This window comes from Ranitomeya imitator, chromosome 4, assembly GCF_032444005.1.
Source record: "Ranitomeya imitator isolate aRanImi1 chromosome 4, aRanImi1.pri, whole genome shotgun sequence".
NCBI classification, from domain to species: Eukaryota; Metazoa; Chordata; class Amphibia; order Anura; family Dendrobatidae; genus Ranitomeya; species Ranitomeya imitator.
In genome coordinates, this window is record NC_091285.1 from 676,309,518 (window position 1) to 676,331,336 (window position 21,819).

Consider the following 21,819-nt stretch of genomic DNA (forward strand, 5'->3'; position numbering starts at 1 on the left):
CAATATAACTACATCTTATAATGTTAATATTCAAACAATTTATATCAGTACATTGCCTAGAAAAAATATTTTATTTTATTACAAAAAGACAGAATAATCTAATCTATCATTTAGTCCGATAGGTCCCTGTGCGCAAGTATTTAGAATCCATTTGGCTTCTTTCTGTAATAAAATTTTATTTTGATCTCCTCCTTGCGGAGGATATTTAACCATTTCAATGCCAGCAAAACTAAGCGCTTCAGGATTTGCTTCATGTTTCTCCCTCATATGCTCAATTAATCTCAAACAACCTTTACCAGTTTTTATAGAGTTATAATGCTCCTTAAACCTAGTGATTAATGGTCTTTTTGTTTTTCCGATATAAAAATATCGGCAGGGACAAAACAAAATATAAACGACAAATCTACTTTTACAAGATATGAAATCTTTTACTGAATGGGCAACAGAACCTATTAACAAAGGATTATTTGTAAGATGCAGATGACAAAATCGACAATTGCCACATTTATGGTTTCCAACTGGAACATAACTGGATAACCAAGTATTTCTAGGCACTGCAATTCTATTATGCACTAACAGGTCTGCTAGATTATGAGATCGTTTATAAGCAAACCTTGGGTTATTATTACAAACTGATGTAAGATCCTTATCAGTCCTTAAAACATGCCAGTTTTTTCTAATCGAAGTATGTATGACCTTGTCTAAGTTACTATGTTTAAAACAGAAGGAAAAATTTTTTCCTTCCGTTTTATCTGCCTGGTTTCCATTGGTTCTTTTATTTTTTCTTTTTAGGAGATCTTGTTGAGTAGACTTCTCTATACGTCTTTCAGCTTCATTCAACAATTGCTCTGGATAACCCCTCTTAATAAACCGTGATTTTAATTCACTAATCTGATTATTAAACATCTCGTTATCATTATTAATTTTACGCAATCGTACCATTTGGCTGTATGGCAACCCCTTCTTTGTATGATGAGGATGAGCACTGTCAAAGTGTAAAACATTATTTGTAGCTGTCAATTTTCTGAACACTTTTGTGAATATCTGACCTTCAACAACATCGATTTTTACATCAAGATATTCTAAACTATTATGGCCATAGCAGGACGTGAATTTCATATTTTCTTCATTTGAAGTATTCAGATAATTTACGAAACCATTAAACTCCTCCTCATTACCGTCCCAAATTATCATGATGTCATCCACAAAACGAGTATATAAACGAATATGCTTAATATATGGATTATTAATATTATTAATGTAAATATCCTCAAAAATAGCCAAAAAAAGGTTTGCATATGTACATGAAATGGGCGTACCCATTGCAGTCCCAATTAGTTGTGTGTACCACTTATCCATAAACTTAAAAGAATTATTAGACAAAACAAAATCCAGACTTTCTATAATGAAAGAAATAATTTCTTGATCTACCCTTCTTCTATGCAAAATAGTCTGTATTGCCAATATACCTTTATCTTTTGGTATCCTGGTGTATAAATTTACTACATCTATTGATGTTAAAGAAAAAGTGGGTTGCCAGTCCACGTCTTTTAAGATAGAAATTAATTCTCCTGAGTCCTTAATAAATAAAGGAATAGTATGTAATATTGGTTTTAATAACCAGTCGATATATTGGGACAATGCCTCAGTGACTGAATTAATGCCTGAAATTATTGGCCGTCCTGGAGGTTTCTTTATATCTTTATGGATTTTAGGTATACTATACCAATATGGGAATTGTGGATATTCTAATAATAAACTTTCTGCACGTTTTCTAGATAATACTCCCTTTTCCACATACTTCCTTAATAACGTTCTTAATTTATTTATATATTTATAAGTAGGGTTACTAGGCAGTACACAATAAGTTGTCTTATCATCAAGCTGTGAAAGGGCTTCTTTTACATAGTATTCTTTATCAAGAACTACTATGTTACCCCCTTTATCCGCTCTCCTGATAACGACATCGTCCCAAGTTTTCAGTTCTTTTAGTGCCACTAGTTCTTTAGCATTAAGATTCTTTGGAGGATTTTGGTAAATAATGGCTTCTACATCTTTGATGACTAAATCTTGAAAAAGGTCGATGGCGTTACCAGGAGCAACGGGAGGGATAAAACGAGACTTAATACCTCCCCTAAAGGGTTTAACATCAGAACAAGGCATATCATTAGAATCATCAGATTGACTTATTTCAGGATCATTTAAACTCAATAGCAATTCTGTTTCATTTCTTTCTAGATCTCCCTCTGAGGGATAAACCATAAAGCCAAGTGCTCCTAGGCTGCTCTCTAATTTTATCGTATTACTCAACGTCATACGGGAAATATCATTATTAACAATTTGTTGTTTTTCTTTCTGAAAGTATTTATAGAGATGGAGTTTTCTCGTACATTTAAATAAATCTATCTTAAAGTCAGTTAGATTAAATTTTTCAGGCAGACAGTAATTTAGACCTTTGGACAATAAAGCAACATGATCCGCACTCAAAGTCCTTTTAGATAAGTTCAATATTTGTAAATCATCTCTTTCAAGTTCATTATTCGAACTACTTGGAGTTATTTCCTCCAGGATACTTGTTTGCGCTTTCTTCTGATGGTTGCACTTTCTCCTTCCTCGTCTAATCTTTCTTCCAAAGGGATTGGCGACTTGGTTTTTACTGGTGTGATGACATCACTCTCACCTGAGTCCTCCAAAGCACTGGACTCAGAATCAGTAATCCACCCATCCTGTTTCTTATTTTTCTTATTAGTTTTATTTCCTTTTTGAAAACGATTTCTATTATAAAAAGTAGACTGTCCTTTATTTCTGTTCCATTTAAAGATAAGTCCCATATCATAATCAGTTTTGTCTCGCAAAAATTTTTCTTTCTTTTGTTGCTTAATGTCTATTTGTAAAAGGGTTAGTTTTCTTTCCAATTTATTAATAAAGCTTTTGTTCTGGCTCTCTGTAACTCGAGATGCCAATTCTTTCTTAGCTTTTTCAAGTTCTTGACATAATAAAGAATATTCTTTTTCATTCTGATTAGTTACCAACATCAAAAGGTTACGGGAGCATTGCAGGTGTATTTTCTCCCATTCTTTTTGGAACAACATGTCGTGTTGAAATTGAGATATTTCCTTAAAAACACGAAGTCCTCTAGGTACTCTATCGCACTCTATATAAGACTTAAGAGATTTTATTGTCCAGAATAAACGCATTTCTTTTTCAGCAAGCGAATTAATTTTATTTTCTAAGGTTTTAGTACTGATAATTTGTAATTCGTCCTTCAGGTTACAATCTGCAAAAAACTCCACCGCACCCTCACGACCTGCTAGTATTCCGTGTTTCTCCATACCTGTGTCATCAATTATGTCCATATTATCTTCCATAAGAATAATCCTGTGTGGTACACACAATATTTTATCGTATCACTATGTTCTGTGCTCAGTCCACAAACAACGAGTCATTGAATAGCGTAAACCACAGGAGCAGAATGGACGGCACTAGAGTGAATACTGATTCCACCAGGCGGAACTATTAGCGGGCTGACTGAGACCAGGTACTCACGATTGCCTCTAGATTCGGGTGCTCAGCATAATAAGACATAACAAGCAGTCCAAAGTCACCAAAGGAGAAAGAATATGCGGCACTCACCCTAGATTGGCAGTATGAATCGTGATTTATTGAAGAAACTTTAACAGGAAAAATCCATTAGAGCGTGCGGTACAACAGAGGGTGCGGTATTGGAGTCAAGACGACGGCCGTTTCGCACTCACAGGTGCTTCGACGGGTCCAGCTAATAGATTACTAAACGTCATTTCCCTTTATAGGATCATTGACGAGTATATTGACACAAGATGTGAGCATAAAAAAAATACGTGGCTGTGACAATGTGTAATAAGTACGTACAATAAACATAATAATAATCTATATGCAAATTTGTAACACTGAAGGAAAGAAAAACAACAAATTGTTAATAATGATATTTCCCGTATGACGTTGAGTAATACGATAAAATTAGAGAGCAGCCTAGGAGCACTTGGCTTTATGGTTTATCCCTCAGAGGGAGATCTAGAAAGAAATGAAACAGAATTGCTATTGAGTTTAAATGATCCTGAAATAAGTCAATCTGATGATTCTAATGATATGCCTTGTTCTGATGTTAAACCCTTTAGGGGAGGTATTAAGTCTCGTTTTATCCCTCCCGTTGCTCCTGGTAACGCCATCGACCTTTTTCAAGATTTAGTCATCAAAGATGTAGAAGCCATTATTTACCAAAATCCTCCAAAGAATCTTAATGCTAAAGAACTAGTGGCACTAAAAGAACTGAAAACTTGGGACGATGTCGTTATCAGGAGAGCGGATAAAGGGGGTAACATAGTAGTTCTTGATAAAGAATACTATGTAAAAGAAGCCCTTTCACAGCTTGATGATAAGACAACTTATTGTGTACTGCCTAGTAACCCTACTTATAAATATATAAATAAATTAAGAACGTTATTAAGGAAGTATGTGGAAAAGGGAGTATTATCTAGAAAACGTGCAGAAAGTTTATTATTAGAATATCCACAATTCCCATATTGGTATAGTATACCTAAAATCCATAAAGATATAAAGAAACCTCCAGGACGGCCAATAATTTCAGGCATTAATTCAGTCACTGAGGCATTGTCCCAATATATCGACTGGTTATTAAAACCAATATTACATACTATTCCTTTATTTATTAAGGACTCAGGAGAATTAATTTCTATCTTAAAAGACGTGGACTGGCAACCCACTTTTTCTTTAACATCAATAGATGTAGTAAATTTATACACCAGGATACCAAAAGATAAAGGTATATTGGCAATACAGACTATTTTGCATAGAAGAAGGGTAGATCAAGAAATTATTTCTTTCATTATAGAAAGTCTGGATTTTGTTTTGTCTAATAATTCTTTTAAGTTTATGGATAAGTGGTACACACAACTAATTGGGACTGCAATGGGTACGCCCATTTCATGTACATATGCAAACCTTTTTTTGGCTATTTTTGAGGATATTTACATTAATAATATTAATAATCCATATATTAAGCATATTCGTTTATATACTCGTTTTGTGGATGACATCATGATAATTTGGGACGGTAATGAGGAGGAGTTTAATGGTTTCGTAAATTATCTGAATACTTCAAATGAAGAAAATATGAAATTCACGTCCTGCTATGGCCATAATAGTTTAGAATATCTTGATGTAAAAATCGATGTTGTTGAAGGTCAGATATTCACAAAAGTGTTCAGAAAATTGACAGCTACAAATAATGTTTTACACTTTGACAGTGCTCATCCTCATCATACAAAGAAGGGGTTGCCATACAGCCAAATGGTACGATTGCGTAAAATTAATAATGATAACGAGATGTTTAATAATCAGATTAGTGAATTAAAATCACGGTTTATTAAGAGGGGTTATCCAGAGCAATTGTTGAATGAAGCTGAAAGACGTATAGAGAAGTCTACTCAACAAGATCTCCTAAAAAGAAAAAATAAAAGAACCAATGGAAACCAGGCAGATAAAACGGAAGGAAAAAATTTTTCCTTCTGTTTTAAACATAGTAACTTAGACAAGGTCATACATACTTCGATTAGAAAAAACTGGCATGTTTTAAGGACTGATAAGGATCTTACATCAGTTTGTAATAATAACCCAAGGTTTGCTTATAAACGATCTCATAATCTAGCAGACCTGTTAGTGCATAATAGAATTGCAGTGCCTAGAAATACTTGGTTATCCAGTTATGTTCCAGTTGGAAACCATAAATGTGGCAATTGTCGATTTTGTCATCTGCATCTTACAAATAATCCTTTGTTAATAGGTTCTGTTGCCCATTCAGTAAAAGATTTCATATCTTGTAAAAGTAGATTTGTCGTTTATATTTTGTTTTGTCCCTGCCGATATTTTTATATCGGAAAAACAAAAAGACCATTAATCACTAGGTTTAAGGAGCATTATAACTCTATAAAAACTGGTAAAGGTTGTTTGAGATTAATTGAGCATATGAGGGAGAAACATGAAGCAAATCCTGAAGCGCTTAGTTTTGCTGGCATTGAAATGGTTAAATATCCTCCGCAAGGAGGAGATCAAAATAAAATTTTATTACAGAAAGAAGCCAAATGGATTCTAAATACTTGCGCACAGGGACCTATCGGACTAAATGATAGATTAGATTATTCTGTCTTTTTGTAATAAAATAAAATATTTTTTCTAGGCAATGTACTGATATAAATTGTTTGAATATTAACATTATAAGATGTAGTTATATAGTCATATAATTCCTTCAGTGTTACAAATTTGCATATAGATTATTATTATGTTTATTGTACGTACTTATTACACATTGTCACAGCCACGTATTTTTTTTATGCTCACATCTTGTGTCAATATACTCGTCAATGATCCTATAAAGGGAAATGACGTTTAGTAATCTATTAGCTGGACCCGTCGAAGCACCTGTGAGTGCGAAACGGCCGTCGTCCTGACTCCAATACCGCACCCTCTGTTGTACCGCACGCTCTAATGGATTTTTCCTGTTAAAGTTTCTTCAATAAATCACGATTCATACTGCCAATCTAGGGTGAGTGCCGCATATTCTTTCTCCTTTGGTGACTTTGGACTGCTTGTTATGTCTTATTATGCTGAGCACCCGAATCTAGAGGCAATCGTGAGTACCTGGTCTCAGTCAGCCCGCTAATAGTTCCGCCTGGTGGAATCAGTATTCACTCTAGTGCCGTCCATTCTGCTCCTGTGGTTATAGTAAGAAGAGTGCAGCACGCCCAGTAGCTGACAGAGATGGAGGTGCCGTGTGCTTCATGACCATAAGAACAGCGCACGTGCCGCAAAGAGAGAACCGAGTGCTGGATAGACTTATGTAACCCGCCTTACCCACCTTACCAGCACATACTTTCCCACTCACTGGAGACCCTGATTTCGTCAGTTTACATTTGCTGAGCCACGTTGGGCTCGTACAGTACTGTGGCCCACACCCTTATCAGCCACTGTAGCATATGGAATAGGCTCAGCAGAAGGTACCGGGGACCGACCGCTGCCGCCAGAAGATGATGCATTGTTGCCCACAGGACCTTCCCAGAAAAGAGACCGCGCCAGCCGTTGCCAGCGCTATTGAGTTCCCAGGAGGAGTTACAATTCGAGGAACTTCTGATGCAAGTGCTTCACAGGAACTGCCATTCCTAGAACCGTTATTCTTTACCTCCCAATATCCTTTGCTATCCATACTGTTTACTTCACTTTTTAACCCTTTACCTCCCTGCGTGGAGTATTCCCCTGTTATTAAACCTGTTAACCCTTGTTCTGCCTCCTGTCCATCACTGCATCGCGTGCAACCTGCTTACAGCAGGGCTGTTTTTTATCTTACTCCAGCACTATTAGGCAGCCAGAACATTACCATGTAGTTCCGTTATTCTGTGAAGTGGACATCTCAGGCTCTGTGATGCTTTACAATGTGACACCATCATTAACTGCCCTCTGTACTTACTCCTGCAGATACGACATGTTATGAATATGATAAAACATATGGAAACGTTACAGAAGAGGAAATAAAAGGTGAGAAGAAAGCAAATTCTCATTTGAATTATTCTCTTTACTTAGCTTAATATTTATATTTTTTAATGTGACTTACAGATTATTGTACAGAGATAATTCCGCCCGGCTTTAAAGAGTTTTACACAGAAGTGATCACTTCTGAAGGTCTGACCTGCATTTCTCACTGCGATCCATCATCATCACGGAACTACTATGACTGTAATGAAGGCCAATGCGTGATCCAGAAGGAGACAGGTGCACATTGCTAGTAAGTGTGCCGCTAACCTTCTTAACTTGGTGTTGTATAGCATGAATGTGTGACTCCTGAATGTAGAAACTAGTACGAAGAAAAAACTTTGGTGAAAGTGAGATCTTTTAAGATATTTATTCCAAAAGCGCTGATTAGAATCCAACTCAAGGTTAAAGGGACATTAAGCCTACAAATATATATATATACATATACTGTATTTCTGAGTTTCATGTCTACTTACCCTTGAGTTGGATTCTAATCAGGTAAAAGTGAAGTATAAATAAATGAATGTTATATTGGGTGCTGCGCTCATGGGGTAGGATATGTGATCCTCCTAGATTAAGTGGGGAGGGCTCATGTCATATATGGCGTATGTCAAGAAGGGGTTAAGATTGAAAGAAGACATAAGCCCATTGATTTCAACCTAGAACCTAACATGTTTCTCAAGAAAAAATATTAAACCCCAGCAGAAGCTAATTGCCCCATGTTAGGGCACAGTCATATAGATCTAAAACCGATCAGAAAGCATGGCGGCTCCCCCGACTCGAGCATGACAGCTGCATTGAAATACTTGAAGCTGTCACACTTTGGTTGGGAGATCCTCCGGCCAGTTCATGCACTGCATTCCAATCAAGGTCCAGTTTTTACCGCTGTCTGAATGAGCCCTTCGAGGAAAACTTCCTTCCTGGCTCCACATACGGCCAACAGACTAGTTGCTTTGAAAAACTTCCTTTTGTAGAGTCTAGCACCCATAACCTGTAATATCATCTTTACCTAGAAAGGCATCCAGGCCCTCCTTAACCCTTTAATGACCACCGATACCCTTTTTAATAGCGGCAGTTAAGGGTACTTGTTCCTCAGCGCCACTTTTTTAATGCCGTTGAGAAATAAGGGTATAGCTCCCCCAGCTTTGGAAAATCTCCTGGGTGTCGGCCACTGGGGGTAGCTGGGACCCCAGATAACATGATTCAGGTCAGTTTTTACCATCCCCAGAGTTGTGATTGCCGCTATTCACAGAATAAAGAAAAAAGTCCAAATTCTCTCTCCTCTGATAGGATCTAGCATACCAAAGTAGAGAAATGGGGTCTATCAAGCCAGCCCAGTACCTCTGGTGTCCCCGGACCCTCCGGCTCCATCCCACGGTCTTGCATGTCAGCTCAGAAATGAATGGCGGATGCGTGCGCCCGCCGATATCTACCGGCCGGCACACTGCAACAATAGGAGATTTTTCCTATTGGTTAATTCAAATTCAACCCCTCCTTTATCACCCCCCTAGTTAGGTAAAAATATTAATGATAATCAATTTTTCCATTAGGGTTGGGGTTAGAGCTATGGTTAGTTTTGGGCTAGGGTTTTGTTTGGGGCTAGGGATAGGGTTGTGGTTAGAGCTAGGGTTCGGGTTGGGGCTAGGGTTGGGTTTAGGGTTATTTTGGGGTTAGGGTTGTGTTGGTTTTAGGGTTGTGGTGCTGGGGTTAGAGTGGTGTTGGGGCTAGGGTTGTGGTTATGGTTGGGATTACGGTTATGGTTAGGATTACGGTTATGGTTGGGATTAGGGTTAGGGGTTTGTTGGGGTTAGGATTATATTCAGAGTTGAAACATATAGGATTCACCCACAAATTACCAATTTGTTAACATAAGTAAATCTTCTTGTGTTCAGAGGGGTTCCAAAACCCCTATTTTGCCTCATGAATAATGGCAATATGGGAATAAATTTCTAAAAATGTTTTACTTTGTTCCAACACAGTTGTGCAAGGACAGATCTCTACATATACACAGGTCCTAAATGCACAGGGAGAATCCTAAAATCAGGAGCGTATGGAGGTGTTGGAGCAGCCATTGCGATTCTCTTGATCATTATTGCCACTGTGGCATTCTTCATCTACAATGAAAAAAAGAAAAAGACATCTTGGTGAGTTCTGTTGAGGAATACCACATTCATCTACTAAATCCCATGTATTGACTAGGTCAAAGGAATGGATATGGAGCATTATTTGTCATGTATTAGCGCATGGTAATTTTTAACCTCTTCTCCCTAGTTTTCATTCTTTCATACCCATTTTGCCAAGGCTGTGACGTTTTTATTCTTCCATGTAGATAGTAACAAAAGGGCTTGTTCTTTCTATATTAAAAGGTGTACAATTGAAAGAAGCATTTACTTATCGAAACTCAGAAAAAAATCTCTTTTGCGGGGTGAAATTCTGAAAGAAAAAAAAATACCACTGCTTTGGATCCTTTTCATAGAATCATAGAATGGTAGAGTTGGAGGGGACATCCTGGGGCATCTGGTCCAACCCCCTGCAGGAGTCACTAAATCATCCCAGACAGATGTCTGTCCAGCCTCTGTTTTTATTTTTAGGACATTCACTGTGTGGTGAAAACAACCTAGTTACTTCATTCCCATATGTTTTTTATTATTTTGTTAATAGAATGGCATAAAAAGGGAAAATTTGCACCAATTGGAGCCAGCGGTTACTGGTAGAGACAGATAATGTAACATAATTAGTGCTGGTCGTAGTTGAGGTAGACCCATTACGCACTTTTAAAGAGTTATAAAAATTAATAAACGCAACTGCCAATGTCATAAAATAATAAAATAAATTATACAAGCTACTTATTTGCTCTTCCAGACTCTCGGTTGACTGCTTATGTTTCGTTTATTTAGGGACATGTACAGCAAAGATGACAGGGATAAATGGTATGATGATGATGACGAATGGAGCCAGGAACGTGGATTCAACAACGTGAGCTTAGAAGGAGAACCTAAAGAGGAAGGTGTGTATAGTATGAAGGCATCACATGATGTTAGACATATGCATATACATGCGCAATACTTGATTTTGGATCTATATGGATTTTGGACTATGGGCTTGATTCATTAAAGGGGTGGTTCACTACTTGGGAAACCCCTTCTCAATCTGAATGTTTGCCCCAATTAAAATAAAATCACCTATACTCACGTTTGGTGCCATTACAACGCTGTCGGCATTTACATTTCTGGGGCACACGTGAGGTTATGTCACATGAGCCAACGCGCCCTATCAGTGCTGGGTTGCTATCCCCACCTTCGGACAATGCTGTTGTCTTTGGTCTGGGGAGACCGATTTTGAACTTTGGTATTTTTGGGGGTGTTCAAGTTGTGGTTCTGAAACTTGTGGTTGATTGACTTAAATGAGGATGGGTCGGTCGGCCACGGGTTTCAGAGCCGCATCTTGAATATTTTAAAGAATATTGAAGTTCAAGGTCAGTCATTTTTGACCGAAGACAACAGCAGGGAATTGAGCGCCATCACAACCCTGACTTTCTCTTGATTACTTATAACTTGGAAGGAGGGGATATTAACGCCAGTGCTGATTGGGGGCAGGGCTCATGTGACATAATAACCTTACATGAGCCATGGGAACGTTAGTTGCGACACCACCAGAATGGGTCTCCAGCAAAGGAGGTGAGTTTAGGTGTTTTTGTTTTAATGAAGGAAAATATTTAGATTGATACATGATTGTCCTTTATAATTCACATCATTTTTGTACAACTCAGAGATTGTGTAAAAATTTTGCAACTTTTGGCATTTTCAAACTAGATTGAGTATGGATAGGAGGCAGCGTGACTAAGCCCACCTAAATCCTGCATTTTGACACCACTTTGGTGGTGCAAAATTTACTAGACATGTTTTCGAGTTACTGACTGGATTTCATCTATGACGGAAGAACGCGGCCCTTATAAGATGTGCCTAATTTATTAAGTGGCATTCTCAACTTCATGAATTATAGGTATCTGACTCCAACAAACACCCTCATTAAGACTGGCATGTACAATGCTGGTCTAAATTGTTTGTTTCACAAATATTCTGTCCAGGACTCTACAATAAGTATCTAATGTAGCTTCTTAAACTACAGAAGGAAGAGCAGATCTTTTGAAGGCTTTTAACTTCTCATTTTGTTCATATCGCTTTTCTTCATCACTTCAGATTCATCTGGCAACAGTCAGTCCTCTAAAGAGAAATTCAGGCCTAGACTGGAAAAAGTGGACCCAACACTTCAGGTATTTTTCATTTTACTCTTCCATCCCTATTACTAACGTCTGTTTGTGTGTTGCAGCCAAGCTCGGGGTACAGATTGCTTTCACTTAACTTCCACGGTTTGGAGAGCACAAACCGAGTGACAGGTTCCTTTTGACTAATTGTTAGGGCTAGCGGAACGCACCGAGTAAATAGAGATGTTTATTGATATTGGTGCGTTCGCAGCCCGAGGTCCACCATGCAGGAGTACCTGCTGCTAGCAAACGGCGGAGCTATATGGCGGTATAGACTAACTCAGTTAATTCACTGAGTAGCCGTGAAAGGAAAGCACTGTGCCCTGTTAGACTCCACAGAGGCACAGGCTAACTGCCCAAACAGAGAGCAGTCAGTGGTCACACAAAAACACAAAACTCCTCGCCGGAGGAGCCAGCATTCTAGGGGCTTATTTCAGCCGGGTCCCTGAATACACTCAGACTCAATCTCCTCGCCGGAGGAGCCAGCATTCTAGGGGCTTATTTCAGCCGGGTCCCTGAACACACATACATGTGACCACACTGGCGCAAAGCACATAACATAAGACAATACTACCCCATGGCCGTGCGGTCATGCACAGTTTATATAGTTGCAGCACAGGAAGCTGCTACTGAAGTTTTTGCCTTTTCAGGACCTTCCAGAAGGACCAATGGAAAGTGCTGCAGTACCTGAGCATGTTTTGCCCTTTCAGGACCTTCCAGAAGGACCAATAGAATGTACTGCAGCACCTGAGCATGTGACCGAACATGTGGCCCTCGACCTCCAATGGGAGACCCTGCCCTGGGCATGCTCAGTGTGAGTAAACAAGGACTTCGTCCCAGAGAGGCTCGCTCGCCGCAGATCAGTGCAGGGTACAATAGGAAAGCCAGAAAAGGCAGTAGTGACCCTATGCACCGAATCAGCCCCAGCGAGACGCTGGGAGCGACGTCTCCGCTGAGCAGAGCCCACTGCGGCCGATACCGAATGGGAGACCGCAGCAGACACGGATCGAGATTCCCCCTGTGCAGCAGAGGAAACTCGACTCCTAACATTACCCCCCCTCCTAGGGCCCCCCCTCCTTGAGCCTCACTACGCTCAAAAGCTGCGATAAGCAGCGGATCCCGAATGTGCTCCACAGGCTCCCAGGTTCTATCCTCTGGGCCATGACCCTTCCAGTCCACCAGATAAAATTTCTTGCCACGTACCACCTTGCACCCCACAATAGCATTCACCTCAAACTCATCCGTGGATGAACCTGATGTCCCAGCAGATGACTCGGAAAACCGGGACAAATGAACGGGCTTTAAGAGGGAAACGTGGAAAGTATCGGTGATACCAAGGCGTGGAGGAATAGCCAAACGGTAGACCACAGGGTTGACCTGTTCCAGAACCTTAAACGGGCCAATGTAGCGAGGAGCAAACTTAGTGGACTCAACTCGCAGCCTGATGTTACGGGCGGAGAGCCACACTAAGTCGCCAGGAGCAAAGACCGGAGCGGGGCGCCGGTGTGTATCAGCCGAAGCCCTCATTCTCTCCTTGGAGGCCCGGATGGCATCCTGTGTGCGGTCCCAGATGTCACGTGCCTCCACCGCCCAGTCTGCCACCCTAGAATCGGTGGATGACACGGGCATGGGCACAGGGACACGCGGATGCTGGCCGTAATTAAGGAGAAAAGGAGTTTGACCAGTGGAATCGGCTACGGCGTTGCTCAGGGCAAATTCCGTCCAAGGTAGCAAAGATGCCCAGTCATCCTGCCTAGCAGAGATGAAATGTCGCAAATATGTCACCAGAGTCTGGTTGGTTCTCTCCACCAACCCATTCGTCTCAGGATGGTATGCAGAGGAGAGGTTTAACTCTATGCTGAGTAAACAGAAGAGCTCTCTCCAAAACCGAGATGCGAACTGGGGACCCCGATCGCTGACAATCTTATCAGGCATACCATGCAAACGGAAAACGTGTTTAATGAACAAAACCGCCAAGGCCCGTGCTGAGGGTAACCGAGGAAGCGACACCAAATGCACCATCTTGGAGAAATGGTCGGTGACAACCCAAATAATGGAGCAGCCACGCAACTTGGGTAGACCCACCACAAAGTCCATCCCGACCATCTCCCAGGGCCTGTCTGCCACCGGTAGAGGGTAAAGCAACCCAGCAGGCCGTTGCCGAGGAGACCGATTCTGGGCGCAAGAAACGCACGCCTGAATATAGTCCTTGACATCTCGGGCCATATGCGGCCACCAGTATGTTCTCGCCAGAAGCTCAGATGTCCTCTTGGTCCCAAAATGCCCACCCCCTCTGGAGGAGTGAGCCCAAGAGAGAACCTCCGGTCGCAAGTTAGCTGGTACGAAAGTCTTGCCCGGGGGCACAGACTCTAGCGAAACTGGAGCTACAGTTCTCAGGCTCTCAGAAGGGACAATAAGCCGAGGCTCCTCCTCCTCCGATGACACCACGGAGCGGGAGAGAGCGTCAGCACGAACGTTCTTCTCCCTGGAGAGGAAATGGAGAGTAAAATGGAACCGGGAGAAGACAAGGGACCATCTAGCCTGGCGAGAATTCAGCCGCTGGGCCGTTTGCAGATACACCAAGTTCTTGTGGTCAGTGAAGACTTGGAAGGGAAAACGAGCTCCCTCCAAGAGATGTCTCCACTCCGAAAAAGCCAACTTCATGGCCAGCAACTCCCTGTCCCCGATGGAATAATTCCTCTCCGCTGGTGTGAAGGTCTTGGAGAAGAAGAAGCAAGGATGCTTCCAACCTTGAGCACCCTTTTGGAAAAGGACTGCTCCAGCACCAACAGATGAGGCATCCACCTCCAAGATAAATGGCTTATCAACATCGGGGCGATGTAGGATGGGAGCGCTAGCGAAGTGTGACTTGATCGAGAGAAAGGCTTTGGAGACCTCCTCTGACCACAACTTGGGATTTGCTCCCTTCTTGGTGAGGGCAACCAAGGGAGCTACCAAAGTTGAGAAGTGTGGAATGAACTGGCGATAGTAATTAATGAACCCCATAAAGCGCTGCACCGCTTTAAGAGAATGGGGTTCCTGCCAGTCCATTACAGCCTGTAGCTTGGCAGGATCCATAGCCAAACCCTGGGCAGAGATGATATAACCAAGGAAAGGCAAGGACTCCTGCTCAAACACACACTTCTCCAACTTGGCGTAGAGGGAGTTTGCCCGTAAGAGGTCGAAGACTTTACGAACATCTCTCCGATGGGAGTCAATATCTGGAGAGAAGATGAGAATATCATCCAGATAGACTACGACCGAGGTGGTGAGCATATCCCGGAAGATGTCGTTCACAAAGTCTTGGAAAACGGCTGGGGCATTACAGAGCCCGAAGGGCATCACCAGATATTCATAGTGCCCATCCCTGGTGTTAAAAGCCGTCTTCCATTCATCCCCCTCACGGATGCGAATCAGGTTGTAAGCCCCCCCGCAGATCTAACTTTGTAAATACCCTCGCTCCCCGTAGCCTATCAAACAGCTCAGCTATCAGGGGTAGTGGGTACTTGTTCTTAACGGTGATGGCGTTAAGACCCCTGTAGTCTATGCATGGACGTAAGTCTCCAGTCTTCTTCTGTACGAAGAAGAACCCTGCCCCTGCCGGTGACACTGACTTCCTAATGAATCCTCTTGCCAGATTCTCCTGGATGTACTGGGACATTGCCTCCATCTCCGGGAGAGATAACGGATAGACTCGACCCCGGGGAGGCTCAGCACCAGGCAAGAGGTTAATAGAACAGTCATAGGGGCGGTGAGGCGGAAGGGTCTCCGCAGCTCTTTTGGAGAACACATCTGCATAGGGCCAATAGTGCTTGGGGAGAGAGGAAAGATCTGCGGGTACCTGTGTAGTAGCAACCTGAACGCACTCCCTCAGACATCTACCCTCGCAAGATTTACTCCATCCCAAAATTCTCCCAGAGGACCACTCAATATGAGGAGAATGGTAGCGAAGCCATGGTATCCCCAACAGGAGCTCATCAATTCCCTCAGGAATGACTAATAGGGAGATTATCTCCTGATGTGATGGAGACACAGATAGCGTGAAAGGAATGGTTTGGTGGGTAATCTGTGAAGGTAGTGTTGACCCATTTACCACTCGAACGGTTACCGGCTTGGCGAGCATCACCAAGGGTATTGCGTGACGCTGGGCAAAAGCGGAAGACATAAAGTTACCCTATGCCCCAGAATCCACGCATAGCTCGACCATAAGAGTGGATGGGCCTATGGTAATTGTCCCCATGAAGGACAACTTTGAGGCAAACATCGCCGTGTCTAGTGTACCTCCTCCAACTGCCACTAGACGCTGACGTTTCCCCGACCGCTGAGGACCCTTGGAGGCAAGGTGTCCTGACTGCTGGCAAACATGACGGACCTTATGTGCACGGGCAGACTGAGACTTGGATCCCGCTCGTGTCACCTCTAAGGCCTCATGTGACTCGGATGCCTGGACTGGAGATCCCAAAGGTTTGGCGAAGGTGGGAGCCAGCCGAAACCTCTGCCTACACTGGACTCGCTCCAACCTCCGCTCGTTAAACTGGAGGTCGATACGAGTAGAGACAGTTATTAACTCCTCCAGTGTGGCAGGAATCTCCCTAGTGGCCAGAGCGTCCTTAATGTGGTCAGCCAGGCCCCTCCAAAATATGGGGATAAGGGCTTTATCCGACCACTCCAGCTCGGAAGCTAAAGTACGGAAGCGGACGGAAAATTGGCTGACCAAGGACTCACCCTGAGTTAATGCCAGTAGTTGGAGCGCTGTGTCATGGGTGACTTGAGGTCCTAAGAAGACCTTTTACAGAGTGCTCAGGAACAACGGAGCACTCTGCACCACATGATCACCACGCTCCCACAGCGGCGTAGCCCACTCCAACGCCCTGTCCGACAAAAGAGACACAATAAATCCCACCTTAGCCCGCTCTGTAGGAAAACGTGCAGCCAGGAGCTCGAGGTGAATAGAGCACTGACTCACGAATCCCCTACAAGTTTTGCTATTTCCAGAAAATTTTTCTGGCAGCGGGAGGCGAGATAATGTCGGAACAGTCGCTTCTCATGTACAGCACCATGGAATCAATGGTGCTATATAAATAAATAATAATAATAATAATAATAATAACAGGGGTGGCAGTGGACAAGGTTGCTGCAGCCACGCTAGCAGCCTGTACAGCAACTGCGGTAACATCCACAGCTGAGGTTGAGCTCTCGAGAGCCGCCAACCTACCCTCCAGCTGCTGGATATACCGCAAAGATTGCTGAATGTCCGCCATTTACTAGCCAGACCCTGGCGCTAGTATTCTGTTAGGGCTAGCGGAACGCACCGAGTAAATAGAGATGTTTATTGATATTGGTGCGTTCGCAGCCCGGGGTCCACCGTGCAGGAGTACCTGCTGCTAGCAAACGGTGGAGCTATATGGCGGTATAGACTAACTCAGTTACTTCACTGAGTAGCCGTGAAAGGAAAGCACTGTGCCCTGTTAGACTCCACAGAGGCACAGGCTAACTGAACAAACAGAGAGCAGTCAGTGGTCACACAAACACACAAAACTCCTCGCCGGAGGAGCCAGCATTCTAGGGGCTTATTTCAGCCGGGTCCCTGAACACACATACATGTGACCACACTGGCGCAAAGCACATAACATAAGACAATACTACCCCATGGCCGTGCGGTCATGCGCAGTTTATATAGTTGCAGCACAGGAAGCTGCTACTGAAGTTTTTGCCTTTTCAGGACCTTCCAGAAGGACCAATGGAAATTGCTGCAGTACCTGAGCATGTTTTGCCCTTTCAGGACCTTCCAGAAGGACCAATGGAATGTACTGCAGCACCTGAGCATGTGACCGAACATGTGGCCCTCGACCTCCAATGGGAGACCCTGCCCTGGGCATGCTCAGTGTGAGTAAACAAGGACTTAGTCCCAGAGAGGCTCGCTCACCGCAGATCAGTGCAGGGTACCATAGGAAAGCCAGAAAAGGCAGTAGTGACCCTATGCACCGAATCAGCCCCAGCGAGACGCTGGGAGCGACGTCTCCGCTGAGCAGAGCCCACTGCGGCCGATACCGAATGGGAGACCGCAGCAGACACGGATCGAGATTCCCCCTGTGCAGCAGAGGAAAAACGACTCCTAACACTAATGATATTGACTTTTAGGTTCATTTGGTTTGACTGTCACATTTTTTGACACCCATTATAAGACTGTATTAAGACTTTTTGTCTGGAAAGAAGGTTTATTGGTTGGGTAAATCTAAAAATCTATAAATTCTTTTTTAGCCTTGCTATACAATGAGTTTAGACACTTTTTATTGTTCTAATTTTTGCCATTATGAATTCCAAAATTTGGGACATTTACACAAACTCTATCGTCTCTGTTTTAATTCTGTCTTGTTTGTCTTCTTTTATTTTGACTAATAAAGTTTAAAATCCAGAGACCTGAAGTATCTACTGCATGAGACATCAACTATCCCAAGAAAAGTTCTCCAAGCCATTAAGAGATCTAGACATCAACCAGGACTGAAGACCCCAGACTTCAACATTTACAACTTAGAAACCAGTGACTTATAAATTTGAACAACATAACTCAACTCCCTATATCAGAAGTAAACTGTTCAAAATACACAACAAAAGTACAAAAACTCAACAAAATTACACAATGATGGATTTAAGATCAAGAATTGGGATTTTGGCTTCAGAAACTTCACAGTGCACTCTTATATTCAATAGTACAGTTCACTTTACTTCCGACCCATCGTAGGAATGTTCCTTCCTCATTGAAGAGCAATGACGAACAATCCAACCAGATCTACCCACATTGGAAAGATTGTATCTTACTTCCTGAAAATTCTGGATGTCCTCCTTCATTCTTGTAGACAATAAACTCCACCCGCCGTATGTATTGAGATAAAACCAAAAGTAATTTCTGGCTTTGTGTTCATTGTGTTACCATCACTGTTATCAATTATTTATGCTAAACATTTTGGAATTTTCATATTGCAAAATTGTATTTAATATTCTTAACTTAACCTAAACTTAAACTATTAAATTATTGTTAATAAAATAAAAATGTGCTTTGGTTATTAAATTGACCTAAAATCAGAAAGTGGAAGGAATTTGGAGCAGAGTGAGTTGGCATTTGGGATCTACACAACCAGAAGAATCGCGGTTTGAGTCATAACCTTCAAGATATGCAATCATATTGTGATCATTTAAAAATGCTTAAGATGACAATAATCAGTGAAAAGAGACAATTTCTTAGCAGAACATAATTTTTTTGGGTTGGTAATAAAAGAACATTGTATGAAAATTACCGTGACATATCTCGTCAATGTCAGTTCCTCACTTCTGAATTATTAAACACAGTGATCAATTTATAATATACCGTACATGTTTCTTCTACCTGTAGGTTTTGATAGAATTCTGAGACATATGTACAATATTGGTTTTCCATGTGGTTGTAAATTGGCCCCTTTATAAGGAGATACAATTCTAAGTGGTGGTGAGAACCAGCACAGGAATGTAGAGTTTTCATGTGCTACAATATTAAAAACAAATGAGTACATAAAGTATTTTCAGGTTAAATATTTTATCAAAAGTGTAAACTTTTGGCAATTAAATTTGCATGAAAGTCTGGAAAAATTAGAAATGCTCAGAAAATAAACTTGAGGTGACAGGAAAGAGAGCGAGAGAAAGAGAGAGGACCTCGCTGACCATAGGAACTCACACTTTATAGGAGAAAGATAGGACTACATTGACCATAGGAGCTTGCAATCTACAGAAGAGAGAGGACCCAGTTGATCATAAGAGCTTACACTCTACTGGAGAGAGAGAGGACCCCACTGACCATAAGAGCTTATACTCTACAGGAGGGAGAGGACCCCACTGACCATAAGATCTTACATTCTACAAGAGAAAGAGAGGACCCCACTGGCCATAAGAGCTTACACTCTACAGGAGAGAGAGAGGACCTCACTGAACATAAGAGCTTATACTCTACAGGAGAGAGAGGACCCCACTGGCCATAAGAGCTTACACTCTACAGGAGAGAGAGAGAGGACCCCACTGACCATAAGAGCTTACACTCTACAGGAGAGAGAGAGGACCTCACTGAACATAAGAGCTTACACTCTACAGGAGAGAGAGGACCCCACTGACCATAAGAGCTTATACTCTACAGGAGAGAGAGAGAGGACCCCACTGACCATAAGAGCTTATACTCTACAGGAGAGAGAGAGAGGACCCCACTGACCATAAGAGCTTATACTCTACAGGAGAGAGAGAGGACCCCACTGACCATTAGAGCTTATACTCTACAGGAGAGAGAGAGGACCCCACTGGTCATCAGAGCTTACACTCTACAGGAGAGAGAGAGAGGACCCCACTGACCATAAGAGCTTACACTCTACAGGAGAGAGAGAGGACCTCACTGAACATAAGAGCTTACACTCTACAGGAGAGAGAGGACCCCACTGACCATAAGAGCTTATACTCTACAGGAGAGAGAGAGAGGACCCCACTGACCATAAGAGCTTATACTCTACAGGAGAGAGAGAGAGGACCCCACTGACCATAAGAGCTTATACTCTACAGGAGAGAGAGAGGACCCCACTGGTCATCAGAGCTTACACTCTACAGAAGAAAGAGTCTAAGGCCGGGGTCACACTTGCGATTGCAATGCGAGAAACTCGCATTAATACCCTGCACTGCCGCCGGCACTCGGACCGGAGCATATGGCTGCATGTATTTCTATGCAGCAGAATGCTCTGTTCGCGAGTGCCAGCAGCAGTGACAGGTATTGATGAGAGAGACTAGTTTGAGTTTCTTGCATTGCACTCGCAAGTTTGACCCCGGCCTAACCCAGTGACTCTGGAGATGCACAACAAATCTGCCATAAAAATTGTTCTCCACTGGGAACCGGTGATCTGTAATAGCCCAGGTACTGACTACCACTGTACAAGGTGTGATAATCCAAAAGATTCCATTGCTGTAGGGCATTATGGGAATGCAAAAGTATGGTAGGCCGCTCTCTGATGCTTTTGAAGTGTGGGAAGTGGTGGTGGCCAAGTTTTCTTTTCTGGGAACCGCAAATTGAACTTCAAAGTGTTCGGAATCTCATGAAACCTTGAATTTCAGGAAATTCCATTCAAATTTGATCCACACATCAATATACTCATCTCTGCTTATAATAGCAATAACAACTTATGTGGAGTAGATATCTGACACTCTTTTCCTGTATTTACCAGTTAATAGACTAAAAGGTGGTATGAGGAAAGAAGAAAGGAAGGGATAAGGATAACCAAGGTTCTGAAAGAGTTCACTTTCACAGCAGTACGAATGGTGACTAATCTCATAAAATAAATCCACTACCATTGGTATTTACACTGCTGTACACTGTGATCTTCCAGACTAATTCGATATTCTGCAAGCTTGCCTAATCATATTGTCTGATGAAGTCCACCACTCCTTTGTGGGTCATTTGCACTAAAGCTGTTCCATCTAGCAGGTCCACATGGATATTTCCTCTCTGAACCCTGCTTATACAGGTACTATACAGATGATCAGGTATATACATTAGGTAGGACTGCTCTATATGGGTATACCTGGACGATTGGTGGATCAGCTTAGTATTTATTTTTTTGCAAAAAAACGTATCAACTAAATACCCTGTTTTTTTCCATCTTTTGACTAGCACTTGCTTATTACTGTGATTTTTTTTTACAACAGAGTATTTTTGACCTCACTGTGCTCTTTTGTGTCTTCAAATTTCTTGGTGGTGTGAACATGTTCCTACAGACTTGTTCTATGTGCAAGTAGCCCATGTGTTTCTGGTTCTGATGAAGGATGACAACACCAAAAACATTCAGGCAAAATCTGATGTGTCACTTTTAAAGTGTGCAAAGTGATTTATGGTATATTAATCTGATAAGAAATCCTCAGTTCCTCCACCATCTCAACCCAAGTCAACCAAAGGCCACCAGTGCATTGACTGTCAG

The 21,819-nt window shown here is 42.1% G+C and overlaps 1 protein-coding gene across 1 annotated transcript in view; it reads left to right on the forward strand.

The window, feature by feature from the left end:
* Window positions 1–19,133, forward strand: part of LOC138677298 (mucin-17-like) — a 105,038-nt gene extending 85,905 nt beyond the window's left edge. The window contains exons 14-19 of the mRNA XM_069767333.1: window positions 7,525–7,584; window positions 7,663–7,831; window positions 9,558–9,722; window positions 10,476–10,585; window positions 11,778–11,851; window positions 18,247–19,133. Of these exons, the coding sequence (XP_069623434.1) occupies window positions 7,525–7,584; window positions 7,663–7,831; window positions 9,558–9,722; window positions 10,476–10,585; window positions 11,778–11,851; window positions 18,247–18,282 (614 nt within the window). The 3' untranslated portion in view covers window positions 18,283–19,133. The remainder of the gene's footprint in view (window positions 1–7,524; window positions 7,585–7,662; window positions 7,832–9,557; window positions 9,723–10,475; window positions 10,586–11,777; window positions 11,852–18,246) is intronic.
* Window positions 19,134–21,819: the final 2,686 nt, after the last annotated feature.